Genomic DNA, 25,931 nt, shown 5'->3' with positions numbered 1-25,931 from the left:
TGCCAGGAGCAGTCAGGACTCAGTTCCCCGGAGACATTACCAAGACTTCTCACGTGACAGTCCAGAGCCCTCCCAGGCGTGGGTAGGCCTCAACCTGTACAACTGGCTTTTGGAGGTGGACAGGAGCCGGGGAGCCCCTGAGCACCCGGGGTCACTCTTGCAGGAATCCTGCCTTTGCACGTGTGCTAGCTGAGCAGTCTTCCACTCAGTGGAGTGTGTGGAAAATACGGCCATCCTAGAGGTGTTGGAGCCACCCTGAGCCTTCACCCAAACTATCTGATCCCTTGAAGATCCATTTGGGGGTAGGGGGAGGAAGCACATTTTCCTTACATGCTCACTACATCCCGGGAAATAGCTTACCGCATGGAAACCACGGTGCTCCTCCGATCCATGCTGCTGTTATTTGACGGCTACGTATTTTTATTTCATTCACACAGTTTACATTCAAAGTCAGAGGTGGATGTGAAATTTGAAAGGTTTTATTTCCTGACTACAGACAGCTTTAAGAGGCTGAATATCTGCCGCGACCACCGCCCCCAGGCTGGGAGGCAGCAGGGCAGGGGAGAGCAAGGGGCTTTGGGGTCGACCTCCCTGGGGAGGGTAGCCCCAGGGCCCTGATGTGCCCTCACTGGCCCTTCTTGTAGGCGTTCTTGATGATGGCGTTTTTGAACAGTGTCACCAGGGGAGTCTGGCTCTTCTCGGAGGTCATGAAGCCGCCGTAGCGCTTGTCCTTGGGCGGGCTGCCCCAGCGGAAGTGCTCCATCCTGTAGGGGCCCTCATCCTTCTTCTCGGCCGCCACCAGCAGGCTGTGCTCCAGGTCGGCCCGGGGCCCCGCGCCGTCGTCGGCAGGGCCATCGGGGCCATCCCCCGCCCGGGGCCGCTGGCCGGTCAGCTCCCTCTTGAACTCCAGGGGGAAGGCCTCGGCCGACTCGTCCTCGGCGCCATTGGGGTACACCTTCACCGGGCGCCGCTTCTTGCCCACCGGCTTGCCCCAGCGGAAGTGCTCCATGGAGTAGGAGCGCTTGCCCTCGCGCGGGCCCGGCTCGGCGCCATCGCCACGGGGCTTGGGGCCGCCCTCAGGTAGCAGGCCGCTGTCTTCGCCAGCCGCGACGTCCTCGCGCTTCTGCGCTGCGCCGCTGCCGCTGCTACTGTTGCGGCGGCCGAATCGGTCCCAGCGGAAGTGGCCCATGACGTACTTCCGGGGGTTCTCGGTCAGAGGCTGCTCGTCGCCATTGCCCGGAAACACCGGAGTCTCGGCCGAGAGGTCGGGCTTGCAGGCCCGGATGCACTCCTGGGGGAAGACGCGAGGGCATGAGGGCAGCCCGTGCCCTGCACCCCGGCCCGGCCACTGCGCGCGTCACTGCGCCTAGGCCCTGGCTGCCCTCGCCACGTGCCGGGGACACAGGGCGCAATGTCGGGCGTGTCAAGCGTCGAGGCTTCCCTACAGAGCAGGTCTGCCCACCTGCTTTCTTGGCACTCGTGGGCATCTAAGATCTTGCCACCGACTCTTTTGTTCCATCCCCTGCATGCTTCTGCCTGGCAACTGCAACAAACTCCCCATCCCATTCCATGGTTTGTCTAGCCATCTAGCCATTCCTAGCTTTTGTGACTAGGACCAAAGTCTTATTGTTATATGCCTGACATAAAGGAGTGGCTCCAGGAAAGGCAGACAGGTGGTAGTTATTGGCACTTAATGAATATTGAGGGCAGGGCGCAGTGGTTCATGCCTATAATCCCAACACTGTGGGAGGCCAGGGCAGGCAGATCACCTGAAGTCAGGAGTTCAAGACCAGCATGGCCAATTTATGGTGAAATACCATCTCTAGCATAAATAAATAAATAAGCTGGGTGTGGTGGTGGGCGCCTGTAATCCCAGGTATCAGGAGCCTGAGTCAGGAGAACCACTTGAACCCGGGAGGTAGAGGCTGCAGTGAGGCAAGATCATACCACTGCACTCCATACACCAGCCTGGGCAACAGAGCAAGACTCCATCTCATAAATATATATATATATAATAAATACATATGGTTTAATTCAAGTCCAGGAGGGGAGTGGGGCTGAAATTTGGGGGACAATCTCTCCATGTGATGGAAGTCTGGCTACTAGGGCCCATATTTTTAAACATATTTTAAATAATGCCCCAACCTTACCTCAGTGATGGAAAACCTACTTTATGCCCTACCCCAGCTTCATCTCTGCACTAAGCCTCCAAAACTGCACCTTGGTTCTTTCACGACTTCTAAGCTGATCTCTGAGAGATCCCCCAGTGAGCTCTGGGGCAAGCTCATTTCCCTGTAATCTCATTCTGGCTGGAGGGAGGGGTGGAAAGCCAGGGTTATTTCCATTGCACCATCTGTGGAACCTGTGTCTCTGCTCCTTGTCCCTGGAGGACTCAGTTGTGGTACATATTTGCTTAGGAAAATGGCTGCGTAGGTTGCAGCCTTGAGTTTTCAGTGATAAAAAGATGAAAAGCTCACTGGCTGCTCTCTTACTTGAGAATAGCAAAGGAGAAAATAAAAGGATTCTACCCACTCTGTTGAGCTGGACATTGCCGACTCCAGGTGTTTAGAATTACAGCTCTGTGGAATGTTAACAATGGAAAAAACTAACTTACACTCCCCTCCCCTGGATGGATAATGAAACAGGAGACTCAGAGAGGTGATAGGACCTGGTCAAGGTCCCACAGCTCACGACTGGGACTAGAACCCATGTGTCCTGACTGTGTCCAGTGCGCCCTCCCTGGTGAGCTGTGCAGTGGGTGTCTCAAGTCAAGAGACTCTTGGGTCTTTCTGAACTGGAACTCACAGAATTCCCTGGACTCTTCGTTTCTATTTTATATTACACATGAAAATTGGTCTGTGTCTTTGAGGACCTCATTCTATCTTCACCTTAACTCAGCTTCTGCACTGACAAAATACACAGAATGTAATTATGTACATTCCACCCTCAGCACCTGCCAGGTGATGGTAACAGGATTAAAATCCCAGTCACTGATAATAACAGTGTGGGTTTTTTGTTTGCTTGTTTGTTTTGTTTTGTTTTGAGACAAGGTCCCATTCTGTTACCCAAACTGAAGTACGATGGCATAATCATAGCTTACTGTGACCTCAAACTCTTGGCCTCAAGTGAACCTCCCAAGTAGCCGGGACTACAGGCACATGCCACCACACCTGGCTAACGTTTTTATTTTTTGTAGAAATGGGGGTCTCACTATGTTGCCCAGGCTAGTCTTGAATCCCTGGGCTCAAGCAATCCTCCCATCTTAGCATCCAAAAGTGCTGGGATTACAGCCATAAGCCATCTTGCCTGGTCTCAGTGTGCCTTTTAATCTCTGGATTTGGCATCATTACTCATTTATGCCCCCCAACACACACACACACACACACACACACACACACACACACACACACCCCCCACACATATGCAGATACATACACCCTGTGGTGACCTGGAGGGAGCTCCTATCTGACACAAAGGGCCTTCACATGCTCTGGAAAGACTGCAGAGGGACATGGGGGAAGGCCAGTCCTCCAGAAGTAGCATGAGACATTTGGCACCAATTACAGGAGAAAAAAAAAAAAAAAATTTCCCTGGTTTTTCCTTCTTCCAGAGATGATTTGAAGAACTACCTGGCTGGTTTTGCAACTGGTAGTAAAGAAAAGGGTAAGAAATATGGAATGAAAATGGCAAGTGATATGAGCTTCTTAAAAAGGAATAGTTTGGGAAGCTAAAGATTTAAAGTACAGAATAGATTGAGGGGGCAATTATTGTTCTTATAGCACCATCTCTAGCTTAAGGGTTTCAAGGTCTCCATAGAAGATGGGGCAGGAAGTAAGGATAACTAAACAGAAATTGTGGACTCAACCCCTCTCCCTGAAGCTGCTTCCTTCCCTCATTCCTTCTCCCATTTCTTACTTCACTGCAAAGTTTCGCTCCTGCCCTGGGTTGAATCATGCCTATCACTGGGAATGAATTTCCCTTTCCCCACACCCCTTTCTTTTGAGCTTTCCCAGCTCCGGTCCCATCTGATGTCTAAGCCAAGATGGCAGTCATGGCCCACGTACCAGCAGGTTGCTTTCCGTGGTGAGGTCCTGACACTGGCTGCTCTCCAGGCACCAGCCACGCACTTCCATGGAGGCCTGAAGCAGCAAGGCCAGCAACAGGGCCCCTGAGCGGCTGCAGCACGATCTCGGCATCTTCCAGGCAGGCTGAGGCACTGCAGAAGCAAACAAGATTGGTGGGACCCCTGCAAGGAGCAAAACAATGTTGGCCACTCATCAGGAAGGACTTTGAGCCAACATTAACAACACGCTCTCTTGTGGAGTTAAAGGCATTTTAAGGACAGGAGCAATGCTGAGAAAGGAGGTGTGTAGTAGGGTGGTGGTATAAGTTGTGGTAAGGAGGAAGAAATGGACCTGGGGAAACTGTGGCCATTTCCCTGTTGTCTTCTATTAAAATGAGACACCTAAAAAGGTTAAGGCTGTAGGCTATTTTGGGGATTGCTTGGTTCTGCCCCTCCCATGAGAGATGGGAAAATTGAAGCCCAAAGAGAGACAATTACTCTAATGTTCGTGACAAGGTAAGGCTAAGCTCCTAACAGAGAACTCTCCTGTTTCACTACATGAAGCTGTAGCTCTGACATGCCAGATCTAAGGGGTGAAAGTAACTTGGGAAAAACAGAGGACCCTGAAATTCCTGCTCAAGATGGTCTTTTCCCCTTTTATTCCACCAGGATCCTATCATTCCTCTGAAACTCTATTTCCTATGAATATTGGGTTGACAGCAAAGCAAATAAAACCACTGGCCAATTTAGGCAGCATTTCAAGCAACCTGATTTAATGTCCTGCACACAAATTACTCTGGTGATCACTATTATCCAGACTCTAGTAACTTTGGAGAGCTTCATTTATAAAGCAGATTTCAGTTCTTTTAAATCTGGCTCATCTTCTGAATACATCACATGTCAGATGTCTTGTTCTCTAGATCTCTGAAATGTGGTCTAAAATGGCAGGATTTGTAGAGGATGCAGGTGTGGAGGTGAAAGAGACAGACCAGAAGGGAATTACCTCCTGGTGGAACAGCCACTGCAGATACTTTTGAAGAATCCAGAAAGTGCCTGTGGGCAGAAGCTGAGGTCAAGACACCAGGGGACAGTAAAGAGGGGTCATCCATGATGCCTCTAGTCCCTTGCGCCCACCCCTTTCTCCAGCACTACCCTCACACTGCCAGATTTCCCTTAACCAGGTGGACCCCCTGAAGCCATCTCGAGGACTGAGATCAGCTCACCACCAACCCGACAATCATTTTGGATTTCAGAAGATCTTCTCAGCCAGCTGCTAGAAAGAAATGTAATTAGATGAGAAAAGTGATTCACATTAAAGTGTGGATGACTAAGTGTCTTGTCACTCCTAATGAACGCTGGCATTTTAAAATAAGTTTGCCTAAAAGAAATCTCTCATTTGGGGAGGCGTTGGCCAAATCTTTTTTATATAGGGGAGGCTTTGGAAGTGAAAGTCCTCCGAAGTGCTCATTGTCTACTTCAGGAGGCCACTTCCTTCTCTCTGCCCCACCCTTGCCCTATTCCCCAGGCGCTGGGCCAGCGCAGGGCTCGCTTCTGAAGCGTTGCCTGGCAAGGCTGAGCATTTTCAGAGCAGCCATTAGATGGCGCTGGCAGCCAGTGACTGGCCCAGGGGCGCTTCTGCCAAAGGGGCAACTGAATGAGCTTTGGTCATCTCCTGGCTCCAAGAGACAGGCTGTTCCCATTGTAGCCTGCCAGTGATCCAGTTAAAGTACACAGTCCGAACTTGGTGGACCAGGCAATTAGATTAAAGCTCCAAGTTGACTGTAGCACATTTAGCTCTGAAAAATGCTCAGATGTTACAGTCACAGAAAAATGGTAGTTACATATGTCACCAAATGCAAATGTAAAGTAACATATTAGTAGAGGAAAAAAATAAAATCATACAGGTCTAATGGTTCCCTCAACTATATTTCAATTGTCATCAAAGATAACTACTCTGGAGTGATTTCCATTTGCTAGAAGCAATGACTTCAGGCCTTCCTGGAAAGCCCCAGAGAGCATTTCCCCTCCTTATGCCCTGTGGGCTGTGTTGTACAATTTGGTAACATATTCACTCCCACCCTCTCAGAGCTTATATTCTGATGCTCAACCGTTAGATGGCGGCTATTGCTAAAGTTTCAGATTCCTTCCTGAAAGATGATTTTGTGTTTGCATTGTATATTTTGCTTATGTATATGTGTATTTGCTTATGTGTATTTTCAGTTTTCTACAATGAACAAATATTACCTTTTTGTGTCATTTTCTTAAAGCAACAAATTATTGGGGAAATATCAAATGTTGTACTTTTTAAAGTAGGGCAAGTATTATAATCCAAAAATGGAAAGCTCTGGAAAAATAGAAACTTGCAATTTGCTTATCCAAAGATAAACTTTTTAGTAGAACTACACTTATTCGAACTTCATAGGTGTGAGCTCAACAAATCATTTTGTTTGTTACTCTAAAACTGCACGCTAGCCTTGCCCTTCTGTAAAGATTAGAGGAGCACAGGGGCGGAATTTTGTCCTCACACCATGACATACATGCATCGAGTCCTAAAACAAAAGTTTCAAAGGAATATTAAGTCATTAAAGTGGCCATAATCTGTGCATAACTTATAAACTGACAAAAAAAATCCACACACACTTTTGTTTTCCTTGGCTCCTTCCAGCCGTTCTGTAAGAACCCTTCCTGCCCCATTTAAACATGAAGAATTTGGGGAATCCAAATGCCAAATGGACTGTCTCTCCTTCACTGGAAACGCCCCTTACCTGAGCCTTGATCATTCCAAATGGCTGCCTGCGCCCTGAACCCAGGGTCTGCGCCATAAACGGTCCGCCCCTGGTTCTGTTGAGGGCATCCGAAACTGGACAGTGCATTTCAGGACCTGGGACAGCTCCCGCCCGGCCACCTGTTTTTAACCCCAGCTAGGTCTTGGAGAGAAGAGACCCAACTATTCTGTATTGTAATTGACCCAGGAATTTATCATAGCGCGGCCACCTCGGGTGCGCTAAGGTGGGCAGGGAAACAAGGATTCAGGGGTCTGAATCCAAAAAAATCTGGAAGGTAGGGCGTTCACTATGACTTTTATCCTTTTCTTTGCTGCCCCGTTTCCAACATTAAATTGTGAGAGCGTGTATGAAATTTGACTTTCAAGAAGTGACATCTATCCTGGAAATTGGGAGCAAGAGATACTAAAAGACCGGGCTGGCCGGGTGCTGTGGCTCACGCCTGTAATCCCAGAACTTTGGGAGGCCAAGGCGGGCGGATCACCTGAGGTCGGGAGTTTGAGATCAGCCTGACCAACATGGAGAAACTCCGTCTCTACTAAAAATACAAAAACTAGCCGGATGTGGTGGCGCATGTCTGTAATCCCAGCTACTCGGGAGGCTGAGGCGGGAGAATCGCTTGAACCCGGGAGGCGGAGGTTGCGGTGAGCGGAGATCGCCCCTTTGCTTTCCAGCCTGGGCGACAAGAGCGAAACTCCGTCTCAAAAAAAAAAAAAAAAAAAAAAAGACCGGGCTGTCCCAAGACCTCCTAGCAGGCGCTCGGAGCCTCCGGGGCCCTAGCAGCCTGCGGTCCCGGTTTCCCCACATGAGCGCCGTGAACCCAGACCGCGACGAGCCCTTGGGGGATCGGAGGCCGCCGGCTCTCTGGAGGCAGCGCCAGCAGCTCCGCGGCCGTTCGCCCAGGGGCCGGACGTGGGCCCTCCAGCTCAGCTGCCGGCGGCTTCTCACGCCGCAGTCGGCACAGAAAGTTTGCCGAGAACTCGGGACCGCGGAGAGCCGGAGGCGCTCAGGTCCGCCTTCGGAGCCGGAGCCGGCAGACTGCATCGCGAGGACGCGGACAGGGAATCCCGGGGAAAGAGCGCGGTTCCCCCCGGCTGCGCCCTTACCTGTGCCGGGAGGCTGCTCTCTGAGGGCGGGGACGCTCGGCGGCCTCTCTCGGTCGCTGCTCTTCTATCCCTCCTTCGCCGTCTCTTGGTCCCGCGCTCCTCTGTCCTTATATACTTACCGAGCTCTCCTGGCGGGCGCGGGACCTTGACCTTCCCGGCAGCGCACGAGCAACAACCCGGGCCCGAGGAAGGGGGGCCGCGGGGCGTGGGAGGGGGGCTTCCAGACGGGGGAAGAGCGCAGGGGAGACGCGCCCGGAAAGTGGCTGGAATTAGCACTGTCCTGCCGAAGGCGCACCTGAAGCCCGCCCTCAGGAAGAACTTAATTATGGATGGCGCTGGGTCTCCGCTTAGGACGGGCGGGAGGCTTAGCACCCCGGTGTGGGGCAGGCCGGGCAGCCTCTGAGGTCTTCGAGGCGAGGGTGAAGTTACCCGCGTGCGTGCTGGGGCTGGCATCTGCCTGGTTCTCATTCGGCGGTAAATATCACCGCAGACGGAATGTGTCCGTCCGCACTCGGGGAGGCCTCCGATTTCCCCATTGTTTGGAAACCGTGATGTGGAAGTTGTGGGGAATCATATTTTCTCTGTTCCACTTTGGGAGGGGAGGAGGGAGCAGAGGTCAGGAGCCGTCTTGGGGGTGTGAAAGTGAACTACACTGCTCCCCCGGGGCCTGCTCTCCAAGGGCCTAGTTTCGGGGAGGCTTCCTTCTGTGCTCCAAGCCTCAAGGAAAAAGTGCTGTTAACCTTAAACCATTAAATAGAGAGAGGGTGATGCTGTGAAGAGCAGCTGAAGTGCTGACAGGGCGGTCTGGGGACTCAGACAATTTTCAACATCCCCCTTGGCCCTGGAGTTCTGGCTTGGCTTTTGTTCCAAATGTCAGACCAGAGAGAAGAGGACAGCACTCAAACCAAGCGTAAGAGACTCTACCTTAACCTGGAGTAAATACAGAAAACCAAATGTGCGATGTGGTGGGTGTGAGAGGGAGTATTGGGACTAAACTGTACTTCAAATGAAGACACTTGCTTAATCTGCCAAATGCCAGAACTTTCCTGATTCCCCATGAGATGCTCTTTTAGACTCCAGGACTCTCTTGTGGATTCAACTTTTCTGGTGACATTGGCTTTACATTCAGCAATCCTTTCCTTTTGGACCACAAGAGAGATCCAAGCTCCTCCACAGTAGACAAGGCGCTTCATCACCCAGCCTTGGCCCCTTTCCAGGGCCATTTCCCAGTTCTCCACCTTGCATCCTGGCACTTCAGCATGCACAAACATTCACACTGCTAGAACGTGGCTTTCCTGGGTCTCCATTGTCCAAACTGTTTCCCTAACTAGAACATCCTTCCTCTCTCCAGCCATCCAGGAGCTTGACTGACATCAGGATGTAGCCCATCCATCGGTCCCTGTTCTCTGAAGCTCTCTTTGGCCACTTTTCTTACCAGGGGCATGAGGTATGACCTCCTCTGACTTCCACAAAAGTCCATCCCCATCTTGTCAGTGCATGTGGCTGTTTTAGTCAGATGTGTATTTCTTGGAATTTGTCTATTTCATCGAAATTATTTAATTTATGGGCTTAAAATTATTTATTATATCTTTTAAGCATCTGGGATCTATAGTTTTGTCCCTTTTCATCTCTGATATTGGTTATTTGTGTGTCCTCTTATTTCTTGACTATTTACCTTGTTTTGTTTTGTTTTGTTTTTTTTGAGACAGAGTTTCACTTTTGTTGCCCAGGCGGGAGTGCAATGGCGCCATCTCGGCTCACCACAACTTCCGCCTCCCGGGTTCAAGCAATTCTCCTGCTTCAGCCTCACAAGTAACTGGGATTACTGGCATGTGCCAACACACCCGACTAATTTTTTGTATTTTTAGTAGAGATGAGGTTTCTCCATGTTGGTCATGCTGGTCTCAAACTCCCGACCTCAGGTGATCCACCTGCCTCAGCCTCCCAAAGTGCTGGGATTACAGGCATGAGCCACCGTGCCTGGACTCTTGATTAGTTTTCTTAGGGGGTTATCCACTTTATTAGTCTTTTTAATAATGCATTTTGTTCTGTTAATTTTCTGTACTATATGTACACTTTTTCATATTTCTGAAATTTTTACTCTTATTATTTCTTGCCTTCTATGTCTACGGGTTTAATTAGCTATTCTTTTTCTGTACTCATGAGTTGGAAATTAAATAAATACTTTAACTTAGATAATTGATACTGAACCATTTTTTCCCCTCTTTTTTTTTTTTTTTTTTTTTTTTTTTTTTTTTTTTACATTTCCTGGGCTGGTCTTCAACTCTTGGGCTCAAGTGATCCCCCTGAGCTTCCCTAGTAGCTGGGACTGTAGATGCATGCCACTGTGCCCGGCTCCTTTCTTCTTTCTTTTACATATGTATTTATGGCCATATTTTCTAAGTACAGCTTTATATGCATCCCACAACTTTTGATATGTCACATTTCGATTACCATTTGTTTAAAATATCTTTTTATTTTCATTGAGATGTCTTCTTTGACCTATAGGTTATTAAAATATATTCTGCTTAACTTCTAACCCTTCCAATTCATACCACCAACTTAGAAAAAAAGAAAAAACTTCTAAACCTTGGGGATGTTCCAGTCATGTTTTTAAACTAATTTTTTGCTTAATTCCCTAGTAGTCAGAGAACATGCTCTGTTTGATTTCAGATCTTGAAAATTTTTTGAGGCTTGCTTAACAGATAAACAGAGGGTTCATTTTGATTAGGGCTTCGTGTGCACTCCAAAAGAAGTGTCTCACTGCGCTGTATTCTGTGACTCTGTATATTCGCAAATATTCTATATCCTTGCTCTACCTATATCCTTGCCAACTATTTGTCATCTTATTATGTTAGTTACTGAGAAAAGCATGCTTTTGAAATCACTCCACTATTTTTGTGGATTTTTCTATTTGGTCCTGGCATAAAAACAACACAACTCAGCCAGGCACAGGGGCTCACGCCTGTAATCCCAGCACTTTGGGAGGCCGAGGTAGGCAGATGACCTGAGGTCAGGAGTTTCAGACCAGTCTGGTCAACATGGTGAAAACCCGTCTCTACTAAAAATACAAAAGTTAGCCAGGCATGATGGCACGTGCCTATAGTCTTAGCTACTCCGGAAGCTGAGGCAGGAGAATTGCTTGAACCCGGGAGGCGGAGGTTGCAGTGAGCCAAGATCGTGCCACCGCACTCCAGCTCGGGTGACAAGAGCAAGACTCCGTTTCAAAAAAAAACAAAACTCTATGAATTAAATGGTGAATGTGGGTGGAGGGTAATGTAGGATTAAGGATAAAGATGGCAGAAAGGGCCAGGTGTGGTGGCTCATACCTATAATCCCAGCACTTTGGGAGGCTGACGTGAGCAGATCATGAGGTCAGGAGTTCGAGACCAGCCTGATCAACATGGTGAAACCCCATGTCTACTAAAAATACAAAAATTAGCCAGGCATGGTGGTGCGTGCCTGTAATCCCAGCAACTTGGGAGGCTGAGGCAGGAAAATCACTTCAACCTGGGAGGCGGAGGTTGCAGTGAGACAAGATTGCGCCTCTGCACTCCAGCCTGGGCAACAGAGCAAGGCTCCATCTCAAAAAAGAAGAAGGAGAAGGAGAAGAAGAAAAAGAGAAAAAAAGAAATTCTGAAATCCAGCCTGGCACACGTGACCACGTGACCAGTTCCTTCAGGATGCAGTTCCGCTGCCTAGAATGATTCTCCGAAGCTCTTGGTTCCATCCTCTGGGCTCTTGGTCTGTTCTCTGTGTTAGCATTCCTTTTGCATAATAGCCAAGATTTGCACCTGAGTATTTTCTTGTTTTTTTCCTGCCTATGATATTTCAGGGGTTCAAAAGCTTCTTTTTGTTTGTCCAGCTTGACCACTGCCTGTCATATGGATTAAAGGGGACAATTCCTATAAAGCTCTTAGAGCAGGGCCTGACTCCTAGTTAGTCCTGTACAACTGCTAGCCCTTAACCTTAATACTATGGGAGTGCTGGTGAGAAGGGAGGAGGGAAGAGGAAGGAAGGAAGGAAGGAAGGAAGGAAGGAAGGAAGGAAGGAAGGAAGGAAGGAAGGAAGGAAGGAAGGAAAAAGGAAGGAAGGAAGGAAAAAGGAAGGAAGGGAGGGAAGGAAGAAATAAAGGAAGGGAGGAGGGAAGGAGGAAGAAAGGGAGGAAGAAGCAAGGAAGGGAGGGAAGGAAGAAATAAAGGAAGGGAGGAGGGAAGGAACGAAGGAAGCAAGGAAGATAAGGAAGGAGAGAGGGAGGGAGGGAGGGAAGAAAGGAAGGAAGGAAGAAATGAAAGAAGGAAGGAGGGAAGAAAGGAGGAAAGGAAGTAAGACAGGAGCAGACACAGGGTCTTTTGGACAGGGTAGCTGATGGGCTCATTGGGAGACCCTGCTTGTGAGGACTCCTGGGGCCAGGGCGATTCACCTGCACCTGGCTGCGGGCATGCCAGGTGGCCGTAGACGTAGGGCTGGGGCTGCTCTCATCATCCCAGCTTTTCACCTTTGAGGTTTTAATTGGAAAAGAGATGTCACCAGCCTGTGAGTGCGTTACAAGGGCAGGTGCAGGGGAGGCTGATGACTGAGAGGACAGCAACAAGGACAGGGTGGCAGAGAGCCCAACATGGGGCAATGGGTGAGGAGGTACAAGGAGGGTGACCTTGCTGTCAGCCTCCAGGTACTGGGGCTGGTAATGGGGGACATTACACTGGGAGAAGAGAAGACTTAGGGATGAAGCTGCCTCGTGTCTGTGTTTTGGGGACCTTGCTGGAGCAAGCACCAATTCATGCTTTGAGGATCTGAGCGAGGAGCCCCAACTCCTCCCTGGCACACCCTTCTTCACTCTCTCTCCATAGTCTCCATGGACAAGCTGGGGGCAGCTGCCATCCCTGCCTCATGGAATAACAAGTGTCCCTTCTTGGTGCTCCTTAGGCTCAGCCAGGGCCTCTTCATTCCTGCTGTTGTTTGGTCCAGAGGGGCCCTTGGGGCTGCTCAGCTGGTGCCCGTTGCCTGCAAGGACACAGCTACCATTATCAGTGCCTGGTAGAGAGTTGGTGCTTGAAAAATATTTGTAGAGCGAGGGTAGAAGGGGATGAATGAGGAAGGGAGACCCTCTCCCTCTTAACCCTCAGTTTGCAGAAACTCATAATTCTCTAAAACCCTCTTTGTCAGAGGCATTTGAACCAGAGCAACTCCATCTTGAATAGGGGCTGGGTAAAATGAGGCCGAGACCTACTTGGCTGTATTCCCAATGTTTAAGGCATTCTAAGTCACAGGATGAGATAGGAGGTCGGCACAAGATACAGGTTATAAAGAACTTGCTGATAAAACAGGTTGCAGTAAAGAAGCTGGCTAAAACCCACCAAAACAAAGACGGCCACTGAGAGTGACCTCTGGTTCTCCTCACTGCTACACTCCCACCAGTGCCATGACAGTTTACAGATGCCATGGCAATGTCAGGAAGTTACCCTATATGGTCTAAAAAGGGGAGGGATAAATAATCCACCCCTTGTCTAGCATACCATCAAGAAATAACCACAAAAATAGTTAACCAGGCTGGGTGTGGTGGCTCAGGCCTGTAATCCCAGCACTTTGGGAGGTCGTGGTGGGTGGATCATGAGGTCAGGAGTTCAAGACCAGCCTGGCCAAGATGGTGAAACCCCATCTCTACTAAAAATACAAAAATTAGCCGGGCATGGTGGCAGACGCCTGTAATCCCAGCTATTCAGGAGGGGGCTGAGGCAGAGAATTGCTTGAGCCTGGGAGGTGGAGACTGCAGTGAGCCAAGATCGCGCCACTGCACCCCAACCTGGGTGACAGAGTGAGACTCTGTCTCAAAAAAAAAAAAAAAAAAAAAAAAAAAAAAAAAAAGTTAACCAGCAGCCCTCCAGGCTGCTCTGCCCATGGAGTAGCCATTCTTTCATTCCTTTCCTTTCCTAATGAATAAACTTGCTTTCACTTTACTCTATGGACTTGCCCAGAATTCTTTTTTGTGTGAAATCCAAGGACCCTCTCTTGGGGTCCAGATTGGGGTTCCTTTCCAGTAACATTTCCGTACTCCCTCTGTAGGACACATGAACCTGAAACAGGGAAGTGTCTCCTCTTCATTGTGTCTGAATGAGAAATAGTCCGGTATCTTCCCCTTTATGTGCACATTCAAGAAATCCTGACTACTGCTAAAATTGCACTGGGGTTCAGAAAATGTCCCCAAAATATGGAACTAAAGAAGCAGCTTCAGTTCTTCGAAGAACCTTCAAAATCTTGCCCTGACCTTCCCCTCACTCCCTGTCTTTCTGATTTTTTCCAAAACACCAGAAGGTACTGTCTTTGGCATTTCCATATCTGACTAAGGAAACTTCTTCCCAAAAGAAATGCAATTGTCTGAAGGCTCCCTTCATACAAATCTCATCAAATAGCCAGGAAAGAAAGATTAACCACCTGAGAAGAGACTGGGAGTATCACCACCTCCAGACAGAATTTTCATCCGTTTCTCTGAGGGCAACTCCCAGAGATAGCCTGGGGGGTTACCTGTGTAATAAGACAGGCTGCTTTCACAGTGATTTTTCTGTTTCTCACCTTCACACCAACTACCCAAAGAATAGAGAGGAACTTTGTCCCAGGCCATTGTTCCTTGGACGCATTCACTTTCCTAGAAAATCATTTACTCAAATGCCCCTCATTTTCCCTTCCCCTATCAAGAAATACATGCAGGCATCTAGACCTCACTGAGTTACTGGGTAATCATTCTCCCGCCATTCTGCCGTGCTATACACATGAAATTAATTTGTTTATCTTGTTCCCCTATTAATCTGTCTATTAGCAGTTGATTTTCAACAAAACTTCAGAGGCAGAGTGAAGGGAGGAAACGTTCTCTGGGCACCCACAATTGTCAACAGAAACCCTAATTAAGAATCTCTCTGAGGGAAGCCCGATGGGGTTTGCAGGGCAGACATGGAACTGCCTCCAGAAAAGGACCTGAAGCCTGAAGCACAGCAGAGGACAGGGTTATTGGTGCCCCAGATGGCCCAACAATTCAGGCGGATCCCACTGCCCCGCTTCATCCCTGCAACATGCCCTCCCCAGTCTCAGCCTTTTCATTGAGCTTCTCCCATTCAGCGCTGCAGCTGGGCCACTTCACCAGCCTTCGGTTTGACCTCAAGGGCAAAGAGGAATCAATTTGTGCAGAGAACTGGAATGAAAGAGATTTCAATTGACCTTTGAATGGGGTTTTAATTTGCTTTATTCCAGCCAAAGGGGCCTCGTGAAGAGACCCTTGAGACTGCTTTTATCCACTAATGCGCGCATTAGTGCAGCAGTCTGGGCCAAGGTCTGCTTGGTCTGGGTGCCGCAGAGCACAGGGAGAGGGCCAGAGTCCATGCCCCTCCCTAGAGCAGGTTTTCAGCACCCTCAGGGCCCAAAGCAGAGTCAAGAGTGGAGGAAGGGCCTGGGTAATACGGTGGAACCCCATTTCTACAAGCATATATATATATATATATATATATATATATATATATATATATATATACAAAAAAAAAATTAGCCAGGTGTGGTGACGCACGCCTGTAGTCCCAGCTCCTTGGGAGGCTGAGGTGGGAGGATCCCTTGAACCCAGGAGGTGGAGGCCACAGTGAGCCGTGATCATGCCATTGCACTCCAATCTAGGCAACAGAGCCAAACCCTGTCTCAAAAAAAAAAAAAAAAAAAAGAGTGGAGGAAGAAGCAGTGGGAGGGGGTGAGGTGACCTGGGTTCTGCCCCAGCTCTGTGGCCAGCAGACTCAGGGACCTGGGCCAGTCACCCCCCTCACCTGCACTCCCACCCCACCTCCAGGCCTCTCAGCCTCCTCATCTGAACAATGGGGGCGGGGAGGATGTGGTCCCTTTCAGGTCTGTCATTCTATGATTTTAGGCTCAGATCTAGAGTCAAGCTCTGTGATTAAAAAACAAACAAGGAATAGTCTTCCAGAAAGTGGCCCCTATTGGGCACAGCAGAGTCCTCTGGGCTGAGGAGCTAAGCTCTGTCCTTCTCTCTGGCCTTTCTTGTGTCCTGTTTCTCTCTGAAAATCTGCTCCAGTCTCCACATGTGGGTGGGCCAGTTCACTGCTCTGTTCACTCTGAATCCCAGAAGAAACCAATGGGGCCACTAATTACCAACACTCCTGCTATAGGCAGCCACCCACGGGGTCCAAGTGACCTGTGGAAGGCCAGCCCTGGTCAAAGAACCCTCTGAAGCCGCTCCTCACACAGGGCCGGTTCCGTGGGACACCCCAGTAGAGAGCCTGTAAGTTTGTGTGCACAGTCCTGCATCGGCAATGGCAGGTGCTCTCTTACCCTGAGCTTATTACACCTGGGTGTATTGCCATGTGGAGCCACATGTATTCTTTTAGAACCACTCCCTTATCCCAAGCCCTTTTTTCACACTGAAGGCTTGCTCCTCTGCAATCCAAGTAGACTTCCTGGAAGTGGTGTCTTTGCTGAAGATGTTGTGGACACTGTTAACAGACACACCAGCCCCTGCTAGATGACGTCCCTGCTGCCGCTCTTTCCAGACAGAGCTCAGGTGCCAGCGGCCACCACTCTGACTCAGTGGTGATCATAATGGTCCTTTTGTGGGGGACAGGCCTTTGTTAGAGCCTTGAGCACGACTGCTGCTTTTCCAGAAGAATGCAGAGTTCTCCAGCGAGCAGTTGAGGTAGGGAGACTGACGTGGTGGCCAGGAAGGACACCACTAATGCACATCCATTAGTGAGCGCATCACAGGGTGGCATTCAGAAGCTTCTGAGCGGTCCTCCTTCCTCCAGACCCAACAATGGCTGTGTGGAGGGGGCTTGAAGTGGCCTTTTTACAGGCACTCAGCTTAGTCCCCCTCTCAAGCCCCCGCCCCTGTTAGGTGCCCGTCTTCCATTTCCGTGCCTGCTGCTCAAAGGAATGGAGCAGCCAGGACGGCAAATGTAAGCAGCCCACCTGCGGCCCAAAGAGCCCTCACTGTGCCCTCAGTCCCATTGCCCCAGGAGAGGGACACCAGGCTGGGCAGAGCCAGTGCACAGTGACCTGCTATGCAGCAGCTCAAAGAGCCCATGACTCTGCATGCGTCTGTGCGTGTGCACGCACGTGTATGTGTGTGTGCGTGTGTATGTCTGATGGCAAGGGCGCAAGGACCCCTGAAATGGGTTTGAAAGGTAGTTGGTTTGTTTTTAACACACTGTCCAAAACCTTTATGTGCAGTTGAAAGTGATTCCTTTCCCAACATCCTCGTAGGCAGCTGTCCTTGGTGCCATTGAGGGGCTGGGGCTGGAGCCTTTGGCAGACTCCTTGGGGGAAACCCTTCCAGGCCAGGTCTAATCCGCCTGGAAGGCCAGTCTCTGACTTCAACATCTCATTTCAAAAAACATGTATTGGCTGGGTGTGGTGGCTCACACCTATAATCCCAAAAGTTTTGGATGTTAAGGTGGGTGGATCTCTTGAAGTCAGGAGTTCAAGACCAGCCTGTCCAACATGGCAAAATCCCGTCTCTACTAAAAATACAAAAAATTAGCAGGATATGATGGTGCGTGCCTGTAATCCCAACTGCTTGGGAGGCTGAGGCAGGAGAATCTCTTGAACCCGGGAGGCAGAAGTTGCAGTGAGCTGAGATTGTGCCTCTGCACTCCATCCTGGGCAACAGAGTGAGTGAGACTCTGTCTCAAAAAACAAAACAAAAACATGTATAAATTATGTTCCTTTAATTTATCCTTTATATTATAGTTCAACTTTCAGGTCGAAGTTATTTTTCTGTGTATTATGAACACAAGAAGGTTATATTATCAATGAATTTCATTTAAAGATAATAAATAAGATCTCACTACTTACTTATTTACTCTTAAAAGGTTATTTTGCTGCCAATGGGAATGTAAAATATTACCACTTTGGCAAAGAGTTTGGCAGTTCCTCAAAATGTTAAGCATAGAGTTACCATATGACCCACGAATTCCCTTCCTAGGTGTATACTCAAACATTTTTTCACAAATTTTGATAAAATTTGTATGCTCACAGATGCATTATTCATAAGAGCCAAAAAGTGGTAGCAACCCAAATGTCTACCTACTGATGAATGGATAAATAAAAAGTGACAAATCCTTATAATGAAATATTATTTGAGAACAAAAAAATGAAATACTGGCCGGGTGTGGTGGCTCACGTCTGTAATCCCAGCACTTTGGGAGGCCGAGGTGGGCAGATCACCTGAGGTCGGGAGTTCGAGACCAGCCTGACCAACATGGAGAAATCCCGTCTCTACTAAAAATACAAAATTAGCCGGGCATGGTGGTACACACCTGTAATCCCAGCTATTCAGTAGGCTGAGGCAGGAGACTCGCTTGAACCCGGGAGGCAAAGGTTGCAGTGAGCCAAGATCGTGCCATTGCACTCCAGCCTGGGCAACAAGAGCAAAACTCTGTCTCAAAAAAAAAAAAAAAGAAAGAAAGAAAGAAATGAAATACTGATATATACTACAACATGTATGCATATTTAAAACAACATGACGCTAATTGGAAGAAGTCAGACACCAAAGGTCACATGTTGTATGATTCCACTTATATGAAATACCCAGAATAGGCAAATCCATAGAGCCAGGAAGTAGATTAGTGGTTGCTCAGAGTTGGGAGTGTCAATGGGAAATGGAGAGTGACTGCAAATGGATACAGGTTTCTTTTTTTTTTTTTTTTTTAATTTCAATAGTTTTTGCTTTGTTTGTTTTTTGAGATGGAGTCTCACTCTGTCGCCCAGGCTGGGGTGCAGTGGCACGACCTCAGCTCACTGTAACATATGCCTCCCAGGTTCAAGCAATTCTCCAGCCTCAGCCTCCTGAGTAGCTAGGATTACAGGCATGTGCCACCACACCCGGTTAATTTTTGTGTTTTTAGTAGAGATGGTGTTTCACCATGTTGGCCAGGCTGATCCTGACCACAAGTGATCCTCCTGCCTCAGCCTCCCAAAGTGCTGGGATTATAGTCGTGAGTGACTGCCCCAACCTATTTTAATAGTTTTTGAGGTACATGTGGTTTTTGGTTACATGGATGAGTTCTTCAGCAGTGAAATCTGAGTTTTTAGTGTAGCAGTCACTTAAGAAGTGCACACGGGTACAGGTGTCTTTATTGTACTGATGAAAATGTTCTAAAATTGATGATAGTTACACAGCTTGGTAAATATACTAAAAAGCCATTTTATTGTATACTTTAAGTAGGTCAATTGAATGGGTATTAATTATATCTCAAAACTGTTATTATTATTATTATTTGAGACGGAGTTTTGCTCTTGTCATCCCAGGCTGGGGTGCAGTGGTTCAATCTTGGCTCACGGCAACCTCCGCCTCCCAGGTTCAAGCAATTCTCCTGCCTCAGCCTCCCAAGTTGCTGGGATTACAGGCACACACCACCATGCCTGGCTAATTTCTGTATTTTTAGTAGAGATGGGGTTTCACCATGTTGGTCAGGCTGGTCTCGAACTCCTGACCTCAGGTGATCTGCCCACCTCGGCCTCCCAAAGTGCGGGGATTATAGGTGTGAGCCACCATGCCTGGCCTCAAAACTGTTATTTTAAAAGTTATGATTTTGGAGGAAAATGGGTAAACAAATTGTGGTGTATTCATAGGCTGGAATACTACTCAGCAATAGAAAGGAGCTACTGATACGTGTGACACCATGAATGAATCTCAAACCATTATGTTGCATAAAAGAATCCAGACAAAAGACAACTTACCTTGTGATTCCATTTTCATGAAGTGTGAGAACAGGCAAAAGGAAGCTATTCAAATGGGGAGTGGCTAGAAAAGTTCCCAGGAACTTTCTGCGGTGATGGAAATGTTCTGTATCTTGCCTGGTGGATCGACTTTCGCTGAACTGTGAACTTTGTTCACACAATGCACAGTGTGCATTATAATATATGTTATTACACACTGGAGGAATATGTAATAAAGCTGAGAATCTCTGTTTTAGACACTTCATTCAAAAAATATAAAAAACAGCTTCTCTCTTAAGAAATCAAATTCCCAGGCCGGGCGCGGTGGCTCAAGCCTGTAATCCCAGTACTTTGGGAGGCCGAGGCGGGTGGATCACGAAGTCAGGAAATCGAGACCATCCTGGCTAACATGGTGAAACCCCGTCTCTACTAAAAATACAAAAAACTAGCCGGGCGTGGTGGCGGGCGCCTGTAGTCCCAGCTACTCGGAGGCTGAGGCAGGAGAATGGCGTAAACCCGGGAGGCGGAGCTTGCAGTGAGCCGAGATCGCGCCACTGCACTCCAGCCTGGGTGACACAGCGAGACTCCGTCTCAAAAAAAAAAAAAAAAAAGAAATCAAATTCCCCTTTTGAGTAGTTGCCCTTTCCTTTTTTTTTTTTTTTTTTTTTTTTTTTTTTTTTTTTGCTTCTTAGGGAATTTTCAAACACACAAAATATAGAGAGAACCCACATACAGTGAACCCATGTGCCCACCAGTCATCAACCTTTTGTTATTCTTGCTTTAAATATTCCCTCCAAGATTTTTTTTGAAAGTTGTAAGACAAATCCCAACCATCATGTCATCATCTCTATAAATACTTTGCATGGATTGCTGAGAGACAGAACTTTCAAAAATAACCCAAAGACTCAAGAGCAAACTCAAAGAAGTCAACAAAACCTTCATCTCATCTTACATCTTCTTTCTTCACTTACATCTGGACTGTGTTCAACTTTCTCACTTTTTTTTTTCAGACAGAGTCTTGCTCTGTCATCTGTTCTAGAGTGCAGTGGCATGATCTCAGCTCATTGCAACCTCGGGTTCAAGCGATTCTCCTGCCTCAGCCTCCCTAGTAGCTGGGACTAGAGGTAGCCACCCCTACGCCCAGCTAATTTTTGTATTTTTAGTAAAGATGAGGTTTCACCATGTTGACCAGGTCACCTCGGGTGATCTGCCAACCTGGGCCTCCCAAAGTGCTGGGATTACAGGTGTGAGCCGCCACACCCAGACTTCCCGCTTGTTTTAAGTGCCCTGTTACTTTTTTTTGTTCCAATCTGGATCCAGGCAAGGTCCATATATTGCATTTGATTGATATGTTTCTGAAGTCTTTCTAGATCTGTAACAATTTCCCTTCTTTCTTTTATGTCATTTATTTTTGAGGGAGCATTTTTTTTTTCACATCAGCCAGGTAATGTGCTGATGTGGTAGCAAGGTTTGAGGAGGCACATTTCACACCGTAGCATGAAAACTCAATCACCATGAGTATGAACCACAGGAGGAACTGGGAGCACTATTTAATTGACCTCAGATGATATATTTTTGTTTTATGGGTGTTATTTCATAATCATAAACTTAATTCTGCAATCCAGCTAGATGTGGAAGGGAATAAGGAAAATATGGAACCCAAAGAACTGCAGCGAGAGCACAAAGACCATAAGATACTGTGAGCAAATGGGGAGCAGGGGTGCTCTCCTGAGCTATAGAAGGAATGGTCAGGAGATGAAGATAAAACACAAGTCAAATTTACTGGAGTTGTCCACAGTCAGCAGTGGTGATCTTCTTGCTGGTCTTGCCATTCCTGGACCCAAAACACTCCATGGCCTCCACAATCTTCATGCCTTCTTTCACCTTGCCAAAGACCACATGCTTGCCATCCAACCACTCAGTCTTGGCAGTGCAGATGACAAACTGGGAACCGTTTGTGTTGGGTCCAGCATTTGCCCTGGACAAGATGCCAGGGCCTCTATGCTTCATGATGGAGTTCTCATCATCAAATTTCTCCCTGTAGACAGACTTGCCACCAGTGCCATTATGGTTTGTGAAGTCACCACCCTGACACACAAACCCTGGAATAATTCTATGAACACAAGAACCCTTATAACCAAAGCCTTTCTCTCCAGTGCTCAGAGCATAAAAGTTTTCTGCTATCATTGAAACTTCATCTGCAAACAGCTCAAAGGAAGCACAGTCCAAAGGCTTACTATCAATGGCAATGTTGAAGAACATGGTGGGGTTGACTATGGCTGGTAACAGAGGGCTCCAGGCAGCAGTGGTGTCTGGAGAAGCCAGTATCCTTTACTTACCTCTGCTTCCACTGTCTCCTTTCCTCAGTGTAACTTTGGGCCTTGGCGGGGTTAAGACCTACTCCTGCATGGGCCAGTGACCCTCTGCCTTCAAATTCTAAAAGCTTCCCAGAGCAATAATGGGTCATACTATAATTGCCCAATGGCTTCATCTTGTCTGTTGCCTAGAAAAGCCAATGCACGGAGAACAGCAGGTTTTTGCAACAGAGAAATAGTTTAATCATCACAGGGCTAGCCAAGCAGAAGGACAAGAGTTTGTTATTATTCAAACCAGCCTCCCCCAAAATTTGGAGACTAGGGTTTTTTTGGTTTTGTTTTTGTTTTTGTTTTGAGACAGAGTTTTCCTCTTGTTGCCCAGGCTGGAGTGCAATGGTGCAATCTCGGCTGACTGCAACCTCCGCCTCCTGGGTTCAAGTGATTCTCCTGTCTCAGCCTCCCAAGTAGCTGGGACTACAGGCATGCACCACCACACCCAGCTAATTTTTTGTGTTTAGTAGAGATGGGGTTTCACCATGTTGGTCAGGCTGGTCTCGAACTCATGACCTCAGGTGATCCGCCCGCCTCAGCCCCCCAAAGTGCTGGGATTACAGGCATAAGCCACCACACCCAGCCGTGGAGACTAGGGTTTCTAAGGATAATTTGGTGGGCAGGAAGCTAGGGAATGAGGAACGCAGATTGATTGCGTCAGCGATAAACTCATACGGGATTGAAGCTGTCTTCTTGCTGTCTTTAGTTCCTGGGCAGGATCACAAAAGTAGTTGAGCCAGTTTACCAGTCTGTGGGGTACCAACTGTTTCATCAGAATGCAGGATCTGAAAATACCTTGAACACCAATCTTAGGTTTTATAATAGTGGTGTTATCTATAGGAGCATTTAGGGAGGTTAGGAATCTTGCGGCCTCTGGCTGCATGACCCCTAAAAATGCATAATTTTTAATCTTGTGGCTAATTTGTTAGTTTTCCAAAGGCAGTTTCACTCCCCAAGCAAGGAGGGGATAGTTTTGGGAAGGACTATTATCATCCTTGCTTTAATGTGAAACTACAAACTAAATTCCTCCCAGAGTTAGCTTGGCTTATATCCAGGAATGAACAAGGACAGGTTGGAGGTTAGACGCAAGATCAAATCAGTTAGGTCAGATTTCTTTTACTGTCATAATTTTCCTATGTCAGATTTTTCTGTCATAATTTTTGCAGTTTCATTATCCCTAAGGGGCCAACACTCTGTGGGCCAGTAGCTCTGTATCCAAACATATACGCACCCTTTTGGGGACTTTCAGTGTGGGCTATGCACATATGAGAGGACTGGCCTGGGTGAGACTGGGGAGATCTCTGACCTGAGAATGAAACTGGTCTCAGTAAGTGGAAGATGCATTATGTTAAGATTCTCTCCCAATCATTCAAGTATCCATTCAACAAATACAGGACAGGTGCGGTGGCTCACACCTGTAATCCCAGCACTTTGGAAGGCCAAGGCAGGGGGGACCACCTGAGGTCAGGAATTCCCGACAAGCCTGGCCAACATGGTGAAACTTTGTCTCTACTAAAAATACAAAACATTAGCCAGGTATGGTGGTGCACAGCTATAATCCCAGAAGCCTGGGAGGCCGAGCCACGAGAATCACTTGAACCTGGAAGGTGGAGGTTGCAGTGAGCCGTCTCAAGCCTGGGCAACAGAGTGAGACTCTGTCTCCAAAAAACAAAACAAAACAGAACAAAAAAACACAAATCTCCGACTCTGTGCCAGGCACTGACTAGGAGGCAGCATTCAGCAGACGACAAGACACAAGCTCTCTCCTCCTGGGGCTTCCATTCTGGCAAGGGGAGGGAGGGAATAAGCACAGGTGAACATCCGCTAAGTCTGATGGTGATCCACACTTTGGAGAACCATAAAGCAATAGGGATGAGTGGAGCGTGGGGTGGTTAGGGAAGGCCTCTGTGATAAGGTGACACCAGAACAGAGACCTGAAGGAAGTGAGGGAGAAAATCATTCCGATTCTGGAGCAAAGGCACTCCAGTCAGGAGAGACAGCAAGCACAAAGCTCAGAGGTGGTTGCAACTTTTGCGTGTTTGGGCAACATCAAGCATGTGGCTGCTGGACCCAAGGGTGCTGGAGAGGGAGCAGCAGGGGTGCAGAGCTCCGTGGTGCCTCTGAAGGGCCTGGGCTTTTACTCCGAGCAAGATAAGAACAGGCCCTGTCCTCCTGGGGCTTCCATTCTGGCAAGGGGAGAGAGGGAATCAGCACAATGCTTGTGCTATGCTGGACAGAGGAGTGGCCCCATCTGATCATCTTCTCAGGGTCATGTGGCTGCAGGGTTGAGGACAGACTAAGGGAGGGAACACAGCTGGGAGACCACTGCAGACACCCAGGGAGCAGATGTTGGTGACGCGGACCAGGGTGGATGCAGAGGAGGAAGGAGTGGCTAGAGTCAGACACACTGTGAAGGTACAGCCAGCAGAATTTGTTAAGGGATTGGATGACAAGTGTGAAAGAAAGAATCTAGAATGAATCCACATTTTGGGCCTGAGTAACTGGAAAGACAAAGACAAGTTTCCATTTACTGCTGTGAGAAAGACTAAGAGAAAAGCACGTGTGGGGGCAAGATTAGGAGCTTTGTTTTGGACGTGTTGATTTAAGTTAGATAACCAGTGAAGCTCAAGTAGGTAGTGAGATTTCTAAGTCCGGGGTGCAGGAAAGAAAGAGGCTCAAACTGGAAATGTAAGTGTGGCAGTCATCAGTGTATAGATAATATCAGAAGCCAAAAGACAGGAATTCAATGAGGTCTTAAGAAAAATTCCCAAAGGATTTTTTTTTTTTTTTTTTGAGACAGAGTTTCGCTCTTGTCACCCAGGCTGGAGTGCAGTGGTGCTATCTTGGCTCACTGCAACCTCCGCCTCCTGGGTTCAAGCTATTCTCCTGCCTCAGCCTCCCGAGTAACTGGGATTACAGACATGTGTATCACACCCAGCTAATTTTTGTATTTTTAGTAGAGACAGGGTTTCTCCATATTGGCCAGGCTGGCCTCAAATTCCTAACCTCAGATGATCTACCCGCCTTGGCCCCCCAGAGTGCTGGGATTATAGGCGCGAGCCACTGCGCCTGGCCTCAAAGGATTTTTTTTTAATTGACAAGTTGATTCTAAGATTCATCCAGAATAATACATTTTTTTTAAGCCAAAAAGATTCTGAAAAGGTGACATCTGACCTCCCACTAGATGCCTTGCCTCGAGGGGTTGGGCTTGATGTTCTGTCTCTGGCTCTGCAGCAATGGTCAAAAGAAGCCTGGAGTTTCCAGGATCCAGCCGACGCCCTCCCAGTGGGACAAGCTGGTTCAGGGCTCACACACCTATTAATGCATAGATTCCTGCTCTCACTTGCATCTTGTTCTTCTCAGATTCCTTATTTTCTTGCCAATTTGGCAATGCTTTTTTTTTTTCTTTTGAGATGGAGTCTTGCTCTGTCGCCAGGCTGGAGTGCAATGGCGTGATCTCGGCTCACTGCAAACTCTGCCTCCCGGGTTCAAGCGATTCTCCTGCCTCAGCCTCCCAAGTTGCTGGGACTACAGGTGCATGCCACAACACTCAGCTCATTTTTGTATTTTTACTAGAGACTAGGGTTCACCATGTTGGCCAGGTGGTCTCAATCTCTTGACCTCATGATCCACGTGCCTTGGCCTCCCAAAGTGCTGGGATTATAGGCATTAGCCACTGCACCTGGCTGCAATGCATTTTTTTTAAAATGGTTTAAATATATTGTTTTAGGCTGGGCATGGAGGCTCACACCTGTAATCCCAACATTTTGGGAGGCTGAGGAGGGTGGACCACCTGAAGTCAGGAGTTTGAGAACAGCCTGACCAACATGGAGAAACCCCGTCTCTCCTAAAAATACAAAATTAGTCAGGTGTGGTGGTGAATGTCTGTAATCTTAGGTACTCGGGA

At 48.0% G+C, this 25,931-nt stretch overlaps 1 protein-coding gene, 1 non-coding gene and 1 pseudogene across 2 annotated transcripts; all 3 read right to left on the bottom strand.

Annotated features, from left to right (window-relative positions):
• Positions 1–463: 463 nt before the first annotated feature.
• POMC (proopiomelanocortin) lies at positions 464–8,301 on the bottom strand. The gene is made up of 3 exons (XM_001082999.5): positions 7,953–8,301; positions 4,065–4,216; positions 464–1,291 (listed from the first exon to the last, which is right to left on the bottom strand). Exons 2-3 carry the CDS (start codon positions 4,194–4,196, stop codon positions 626–628), a joined length of 798 nt encoding a protein of 265 aa, XP_001082999.1. The 5' UTR covers positions 4,197–4,216; positions 7,953–8,301; the 3' UTR covers positions 464–625.
• A 12,791-nt stretch (positions 8,302–21,092) lies between these two features.
• Positions 21,093–21,195, bottom strand: LOC114672047 (small nucleolar RNA U13). Its single transcript, XR_003722245.2, has one exon. It is a non-coding gene; the product is annotated as a small nucleolar RNA U13 (small nucleolar RNA).
• Positions 21,196–21,437: 242 nt separating this feature from the next.
• LOC144333651 (peptidyl-prolyl cis-trans isomerase A pseudogene) lies at positions 21,438–22,149 on the bottom strand (annotated as a pseudogene).
• Between the last annotated feature and the right edge of the window lie 3,782 nt (positions 22,150–25,931).

The sequence above is a fragment of the Macaca mulatta genome, chromosome 13 (genome assembly GCF_049350105.2).
Source record: "Macaca mulatta isolate MMU2019108-1 chromosome 13, T2T-MMU8v2.0, whole genome shotgun sequence".
NCBI classification, from domain to species: Eukaryota; Metazoa; Chordata; class Mammalia; order Primates; family Cercopithecidae; genus Macaca; species Macaca mulatta.
The sequence above is the reverse complement of the archived record's forward strand: the minus strand, read 5'-3'. Positions and strand labels throughout refer to the sequence as shown.

Coding starts and splice junctions, on each gene's coding strand:
- POMC (XM_001082999.5), bottom strand. CDS start 4,196: ATGCCGAGATCGTGCTGCAGCCGCTCAGGGGCCCTGTTGCTGGCCTTG. Junction 1,292..4,064: donor CCACGGAAAGCAACCTGCTG/GTACGTGGGCCA, acceptor GTCTTCCCCCAG/GAGTGCATCCGGGCCTGCAA.